Source organism: Candida margitis (assembly GCF_024628925.1).
Source record: "Candida margitis strain CBS 14175 chromosome Unknown scaffold86, whole genome shotgun sequence".
Lineage (NCBI taxonomy): Eukaryota > Fungi > Ascomycota > Pichiomycetes > Serinales > Debaryomycetaceae > Lodderomyces > Lodderomyces margitis.
In genome coordinates, this window is record NW_026261875.1 from 19,899 (window position 1) to 28,466 (window position 8,568).

The 8,568-nt window shown below is 38.8% G+C and overlaps 3 protein-coding genes across 3 annotated transcripts; all 3 read left to right on the forward strand. All coding sequences in view use genetic code 12, as the record gives it.

Annotated features, from left to right (window-relative positions):
- Positions 1 to 1,659: 1,659 nt before the first annotated feature.
- CANMA_004144 (uncharacterized protein) lies at positions 1,660 to 3,969 on the forward strand (the record flags this gene model as incomplete). The annotated part of the gene is made up of 1 exon (XM_051816391.1): positions 1,660 to 3,969. One exon carries the CDS (start codon positions 1,660 to 1,662, stop codon positions 3,967 to 3,969), a length of 2,310 nt encoding a protein of 769 aa, XP_051670265.1.
- Positions 3,970 to 4,673: 704 nt separating this feature from the next.
- Positions 4,674 to 6,941, forward strand: CANMA_004145 (uncharacterized protein; the record flags this gene model as incomplete). The annotated part of the gene is made up of 1 exon (XM_051816392.1): positions 4,674 to 6,941. The coding sequence occupies one exon, from the start codon at positions 4,674 to 4,676 to the stop codon at positions 6,939 to 6,941; it is 2,268 nt and encodes a 755-aa protein (XP_051670266.1).
- Positions 6,942 to 7,310: 369 nt separating this feature from the next.
- CANMA_004146 (uncharacterized protein) lies at positions 7,311 to 7,864 on the forward strand (the record flags this gene model as incomplete). The annotated part of the gene is made up of 3 exons (XM_051816393.1): positions 7,311 to 7,317; positions 7,429 to 7,540; positions 7,594 to 7,864. 3 exons carry the CDS (start codon positions 7,311 to 7,313, stop codon positions 7,862 to 7,864), a joined length of 390 nt encoding a protein of 129 aa, XP_051670267.1.
- Positions 7,865 to 8,568: the final 704 nt, after the last annotated feature.

Consider the following 8,568-nt stretch of genomic DNA (forward strand, 5'->3'; position numbering starts at 1 on the left):
TAAACACGTGAAAGTCCTTTTCTCCTTTTCTTCTTTCTCCTCTCTCCTTTTTATTTTTCAATTGCGGAGTTTAAACAATGTTGACTGCGTAGACCCGTGTTTCACGTGTTACACAGTAACACGGTCCGAACATTTGCCCTAACATCATGACCAAGACGTGGACCAGTCTAGTTGGTGTTTCCAATTCAATAGAAGGCGTGACAACTTTGTTTGATATGCTGTTCTCTTGCAAAGTACTTTAATAGGTGGTTCAAATGACCCTTGAGAAAAAACTGCATTGTCATAAATAAACATCTTCGTAATAATCGACCTAGTATTCAAAAGCGGTAGTACTGTAGCATAGGGTATATGCTTGTTAGAAAGGGTGTACTGCTGCAGGATAATTGTGTTCATCAGTATCATATTTACTTAACAGGGAACATTTTGTTCTATTTTTGCTGCAAAATTATTTGAAGATTGAACAAATTAGAAACCGTTTAATTAGTTACGTTTTATTAAGAAGAAGATTATATTCATATACGAGTGTAGCAAATCCTTATTACCTTTACACACTTTGTTCTCAGTTCCTTTTGTGCAGATACAGATGCAGCTAAGAAATTGGTCTCACAATTTTAAACCCATTTTGGGACGTACTCCGCTAAGACCCACATACACAAAAGAAAAATGGAAATATCAACCCACAAGATCTACAACAACAAACAAAAGTACAAACACATATGCATATGTATAACTTTCCATCAACACTTCACATTACATCTCAATATATTGTGTGGAGTATGCACAAACAGTTTGTATTGCTTTCAGTCAAATGTGCAATCAACAACTTGACCAGGAAGACGTTTATAAAGTATTCTCTTATACAGAGCAACGCAAAGTCTGAAATATAAAGAATCCAAATTTGGAAATGTCTGGAGGCAGCTTTTGCAGTCTCTGGTCAAACTTTGACTTGCAACAACTCTGCATCTTTAACAGCTCTCACGGATATAGTACAAATTGTGAAAACTCGTCCACTGTGGTACTGAACTCTTAAACAGAGATGTGTATTTATACCCGACCCCTCAGTGTGCGTTCTCCCCCACTCTTCCCCCAACCACCCCTCCATTTTGAGAACCGTGGAAATTGAAAAGTTTTATTTATTGTCGTTTCATTTCTCACTTTTTTTCTTCCTCTCTATTGGTAAATAACCATGCGTTTTGGCGGAGTTGACATCTTCTGCATATAAGCGCTTGATGGCTAAGTTATTGAATTAAATTTATCCATTTCCCTTCTCCTTTTAGTGTACACTGATTTTGCAAACCGGCAATTAGCGCATATTTTCTGTCTGGGGAAAGGTTTCCGATTAGGTAATTGTCGCGTTTTCTCCATACAAACAAATAATTGCACCAAAGAGAAAAACAAATACACACTGTTATTTAGACTATAAACCTCAGATCATATTATTATTTCATTTTATTTTAACCCCAACTTTTATAAAACTTTTATATATATATATATATTTACATTTCCTTTACTTGATGCTTTTCAAACATGCGAGGGAGAGAGAAAAGAACCTGCACGTTTCTTGATATCTTTTGATAATCAACTTAATCAGTCAGCCATATATCTGTCAACATCGTCTCCTTCGCTATATTCACACATTTAGTCCCCTCCCCACCTATTATGTCCCTCAACTTGGAAGCTAAAATGCAACCCAAGACTATGCCACCTAGATTGCCATCAATCGTTGACTCCGACTTGGACTCACTTTATGCACCTGACGAAAAACCTGAAGTGTTCCAAAACTCTAATGACTTGCCGCTTGAAACTTTGGTCAACCACATTTTGCCTCTTCCACAGGACATTAGTGGAAGAGCGGTCAAGATCCCAGGCACATCAAAACCAGGGTTTACAGAAATATATAGAAATGGTGCTTTTCCAAATGGGGTCAAACGATACTTGTTGCCCGAATTGAACACTTACCATGCCATTTTTGAATCCGCGGTAAAGAGACACGCAGATAGACCTTGTTTGTCTCATCACGAATATGATTACGAAAACGAAGAACACAAGGAGAAATACGTCTCCCTTAACTACCTGGAAGTTAATGACCGCAAAACCAACTTTGCTAGTGGGTTATTGTTTTTATTGGAGACTAATCCTTACAAGAATCTCGATTTGGAGTCCCACCAGAAAATAGTAAATCATGCAAGGGACTACAAGCTGTATGACGAAGATGAATTTTCTTTTGTTGCGACATTCTATTCAGGAAATAGACCCGAGTGGATTTTATCAGATTTAGCATGTTCCTCAAATTCCATTACATCAACTGCATTGTATGATACATTAGGACCAGCATCATCTAAATTTATATTGGAAACCACCCAGTCGCCAGTGGTCATTTGTGCCAAGAACAAGATTGAAGCTTTGATCAAAATGAAAGCAGCAAATCTGAAGGATCTCGAGTCATTAATCACTCTTGTTTCAATGGACCCGTTAAATATTAGGGAGAAGAAAACCGACGCAAATTTGGTTCAACTTGCTCAAGAAAACAATATTAAATTGTATGACTTTAACCAAGTCGTTAAGATTGGAGAAATTTTCCCTCGAGCTGAAACTACTCCTACTTCAGAAACAACATTTACGCTCACCTTTACCTCAGGTACAACTGGTGCCAATCCAAAAGGTGTGGTTTTGCTGCAAAGATCAGTAGCTAGTGCCATCCAGGGATATTCAGTTTTATTGCCTCATCATAAAGATACCAAGGAATTTGCGTTTTTGCCATTAGCACATATTTTTGAAAGGCATATGTCTGCATCAATGTTTCTTTGCGGAGGTGCAGTTGGATTCCCCAGGTTAGGTGGGACTCCACAAACGTTATTTGAAGACTTGAAACTTTTTAAGCCCACATTTTTTGCCTGTGTTCCCCGTATTTTCTCCAAGATGGAAACAATAATTAAAGCATCAACTGTTGACTCATCATCAAGAATCAATCGAGCATTGTATTCCCAAGCTATTGAAACAAAACGGTCCAAACAAGCAAAGAGTGGAGGCAAAGGTGAACATTTCATTTACGACCAAACATTGATTAGAAACTTGCGTTCTCGATTCGGATTTGACAACATGGAGACGTGTTATACTGGTGGTGCACCTAGTGCGCCTGAAAGTATTGAGTTTTTGAAAGCAAGTTTGGGAATCGGTATCAGTCAGGGATATGGCTTGAGTGAATCGTTTGCTGGTATTATCATGGCCTTGCCTTTTCATACACCTAGTATTGGAACATGTGGTTCAATCAGTCCTATGGTGGAAGCCAGGTTAAGAGAATTGCCGGAAATGGGCTACTATTTGAATGACAAGGGTGGTCCAAGAGGTGAATTGCAGTTGCGTGGACCACAAATGTTTAGTCACTATTTCAAAAACCCCGAGGAAACAAAGAAAACCATTGATGCGGATGGGTGGTTTTCAACAGGGGATGTTGCACAAATTACAAATGAAGGGTGGTTTATTATCATTGATCGAGTCAAGAACTTTTTCAAATTGGCACAGGGTGAATATGTGACTCCAGAAAAGGTTGAGAATTTGTATCTTACTTATAACTCCATCTTGACACAAGTCTTTGCCCACGGTGATTTCACTCAATCCTTTTTAGTTGGTATTGTTGGTGTTGATCCGGTCAATATTGTGTCATTTCTTACCGAGAAGTGCAATATCCCACTGAGTGGGGTAGATACAGAAGACAAGATTCTTGAAGTGTGCAACAGACGCGAGATAAGAACACGGATTTTGTTGCAATTGAACACAAATATTGGATCTATACTTAACGGATTTGAAAAATTGGCCAATATATATATTGAGTTTGAACCATTGAGGTTGGAGAGAGAGGTTGTTACTCCAACTTCCAAGTTAAGAAGACCAATTGCATCCAAGTTTTTCAAACCACAGATTGATGCCATGTACAAAGAAGGTTCAATTTTGAAGGACTTGAAGTTGTAAACGTTTTGAGATTGTTGCAAGTTTCCATGCGGATTAGAGCCCATAAACAGAGCTAAATAGAGTTTATTAGATAAAGATTTCATGCTGGTTTTAACGATGTAGATAAAAAATAACTTGGTACTTTTGACGAGTGGAGAAATAAAGGTATATATGCACGATGATGTGACAATATCGAAATGTACAACTGCGCAAAAGCTTAACGAGTCATTATTTATCAAGTGGTACCCTGGGACTCTGCTTTCTACCGACAGAGTTTACATACTTCTACTACACTAGAGATGATGACATTGATAATTACAATTTGGTGGCTATAAGGTGCGATATTTTTCCGTCTTGCTAGAAGGGTTCGTGCGACTTAATAGATGTGATACCCCACACCCCGCAGACGTTGAAGAGTTCGTACTTTCCCTCGGTTATCTTCATCGAATAAAGCTTAAACAACAATTGGTATGGTAAAACAATGCAGCATGGGCAAAGGAAAGCTCCCTCAAGTGATTCTGATTATCCATGGACATTATTTGACGAATTAAACTTCTCCTCATTCACGCCGGAAAAATAAACGACATACATTCCCACACACAAAAAGTATAACTCCGCAAATTTTTGTCGATATATATTTATCGCATAATATACATAGTACAACTGATTTGAAGAATTTCTCTTTTCAAGTACAACACAACTTAACGCAACTTAACATTTGCACAATGACTTTGAAATTACCTTCAGTGATCGACTCCGACTTGGATTCACTTTACGCTGCTGCTGAAGATCCTGTTTTGTTCCAGAATGCCAATAACTTGCCCGATGATGCCTTAATCAACCATAACTTGCCACTTCCACAAGAAATGAGTTCCAGAGCTGTCAAGCTTCCAGGTACCGCAAAACCCGGATTCTCCGAAGTATACAGAAATGGTGCTCTCCCAAATGGATTGAAAAAATCAATAACAGCAGAGTTGGACACCTATCCCAAAATTTTTGCATCTTCGGTCAAAAGACAAGCTGATCAGCCATGTTTGGCATATCACGAATATGACTACGAGAATGAACAGCACATGGAGAGATATGCATCACTCACTTACCAACAGGTTGATGAACGCAAGACTAACTTTATCAACGGTTTGATATTTTTGTTAGAAAGTAACCCATACAAGAATCTTGCCTTGGAGTCACACCAAAAGATTGTGAACCATTCAAAGGAATACAAAAACTACGACAAGGACAATATTTCGTTCATTGTGACTTTGTACTCCGGCAACAGAGCCGAGTGGATCCTTACTGATTTAGGTTGTTCGGCAAATTCGATCACTACAACAGCATTGTACGATACGTTGGGTCCCGCTTCATCTAAGTACATTTTAGGAATTACTCAATCGCCAGTCGTGGTATGCTCCAAAAGCAAGATTGAATCCTTGATCAAGTTGAAAGCCGAAAACCCCAAGGAATTAGAATCGTTAATCACCATTATTTCGATGGATCCATTGAAAGTGAATGGAAAATCTAGCGCATCCTTGATCAAGCTTGCTGAGGAAAACAAGATCAAATTGTATGACTTTAACCAAGCAGAAAGAATTGGTGAAGTTTTCCCTCGAGAAGAAACAAGTCCAAACCCCGAGACCACCTTCACATTCACTTTTACCTCAGGCACAACTGGTGCAAATCCAAAGGGTGTTGTTTTGCTGCAACGCTCTGTTGTTAGTGCACTTTTAACTTTTGCCACCTTATTGCCTCACAATAAAGCAACAAAGGAGTTCTGCTTTTTACCTTTGGCTCATATCTTTGAAAGGCAAATGTATGCCACAGTATTGCTTGTTGGTGGTGCAATCGGGTTCCCTAGATTAGGTGGGACTCCGCAAACGTTATTTGAAGACTTGAAGCTCTTCAAACCCACGTTTTTTGCCTGTGTTCCTAGAATATTTACCAAAATGGAGGCAGCAATTAAGGCAGCTACTGTTGATTCATCGTCAAAGATTAATAGGACATTGTTCTCACAAGCCATTGAAACAAAACGTGCGAAGCAGATGCAAAATGAAGATAGAGGAGATCATTTTATATTTGACAATACTTTAATTAGAAGCTTACGTTCTAGATTTGGATTTGACAATATGGAATTGTGCATAACCGGTAGTGCACCAGTTGCTCCAGACACAATCAACTTCTTGAAGGCAAGTTTAGGAATTGGTATGAGTCAGGGCTATGGATTAAGTGAGTCATTTTCTGGTATATTGATAGCATTGCCTTTCCATTCTCCTAGTGTTGGGACATGCGGGGCAATCAGTCCAACTGTTGAAGCCAGGTTGAGAGAATTGCCGGAAATGGGCTACTATTTGAATGACAAGGGTGGCCCAAGAGGTGAATTGCAGTTGCGTGGACCACAAATGTTTAGTCACTATTTCAAGAACCCCGAGGAAACAAAGAAAACCATTGATGAGGATGGGTGGTTTTCAACAGGGGATGTTGCACAAATTACAAATGAAGGGTGGTTTATCATCTTTGATCGAGTCAAGAACTTTTTCAAATTGGCACAGGGTGAATATGTGACTCCAGAAAAGGTTGAGAATTTGTATCTTTCTTCTAATTCCATCTTGACCCAAATGTATGCTCATGGAAATTCTACCCAGTCGTTTTTAGTTGGTATTGTTGGTGTTGATCCAACCAACATTGTGAAATTCCTTGTTGAAAAGTGCAACATCACCAAACATGAATTGGACACACAGGACAAGATTCTTGAAGTGTGCAACAGACGCGAGATAAGAACACGGATTTTGTTGCAATTGAACACTAACGTTGGATCTGGTTTAAATGGGTTTGAAAAATTGGCCAATATATATATTGAGTTTGAACCATTGAGGTTGGAGAGAGAGGTTGTTACTCCAACTTCCAAGTTAAGAAGACCAATTGCATCCAAGTTTTTCAAACCACAGATTGATGCCATGTACAAAGAAGGTTCAATTTTGAAGGACTTGAAGTTGTAGATGAAGGGAGTGGGAAATTCTTAGAACTGTGGAGTATACACTTTTATAGAGGACGTATATCTTTAGATTCAAAGAAGAACAAAATTATGTTTCACCCTCTCACACTGTACTCCCTTTGACAGTTAGACGAGACAGCTACAAAAGGGGAACATGTTTCCCAAGCTTTACTTCCAGCTGTTTACAAGTAGGAGCTAAACCTTTGTCTCGAATCAATTGATCTTTCCGTCAACCAAAACAAAAATTCGAGCCAGAAGAATCTGATTATTCTTGCAACGTTATCAGAAAACAAAGATTTAAGCACATCCAAAAAGTAGATGACCAACTCAAGCGACGCTCCAGCATGAACAAGTTCAAAGTCCAATGGTCAACATGGATGGTCTGTGAAAGATAATCTCACACATGGTCAAATTGGACAGATCTTCAAGGCAGCAGCTGTAAAAAAAGAAAACACAGTTTCATATTGGACAATTTATAACACAATGATAAGGCAGTGATTCATTTTATGCTGCTATTGATGAAGGCAGTCAAAGTATTGCCTATGAAGAAGGTGTAGTTTTGGAATTATCACCGCTTCACGAATATCAATGTATCGCTAAGTAGTCACCCCACACTATCACACAAGATTCAGAAAAGTTTACTCACTGCTGATAAGTCACCAAAGGGTCAATAAACAAGCTACTCACTGGCTTTATAGTAAGCCGTTGCTCAGTCGTTACTTGATCGTTTCAACTCAAGCAGTTGATACCAGCAAAGCAGGAGTCAAGTCGAACGCGTTGCCCGAATACGTCGAAGCCGTAATCAACCATCGTGTTGCTGTTGAATCAACGGTCGATGAAGTTTATGTCCATGATTTACTCCATGCTAAGCGTTTAGCTAAAATGTTCGGTTTAGAATTAGCCTACGAGGGTGGACATCCTTCGTAGCGGAACCAAGAATGGCATGATCACGATTCACAGAGCTTCTCAGTTGGAACCGGCACCAAGCACGCCTACCGCGGGTAAACAATGGGAAACTTTTTACTAGCAATTTGAGACACAGCTCTCTGCATATTCATTTGACCAATGATGACTTTAAATAAGCATTACCTGCGATATGGATACAAGACAATTATAACTAGTTCAGTTTTCACCGGAATGCTATTGCTCAAATGGCCATTATTAGACACACCACTTTATGAGTTTGCTAATGTTGACCGTCTAACCTAGCAATTGGAGAAGAACTTGCTTTATTTTTTACAATTCCGGGGTTTTACTGTCGATGCTGGTGCCTTCTGCTACATTGACCTACAAGTGGATACAAAGAGAGATGTAAAAAGATAGATAGAGAGAGAGAGAGAGAGAGAGAAAAAGAGAGAGAGAGTTTGATTGAATTTGACGCCATATTAAAAAAATAATACATAGCAGGAATTAAAAAGCAAAAAAAAAAGAAGATACCAGTAGCCACCACAACCACTAAATGTCTCTTTTTCAAACGGACATCAACATCATTAAACGTCTCGACAAACAATTGCGTATTCTTGCTCTCGATCCCAATCAGTGGTGAACTCATAACTCCGGATATTTGGCATAGGATTATAGATTGTGTTGTTTTCTTTTTTATATTTTTTACACTTTTTTGCACAATCTTT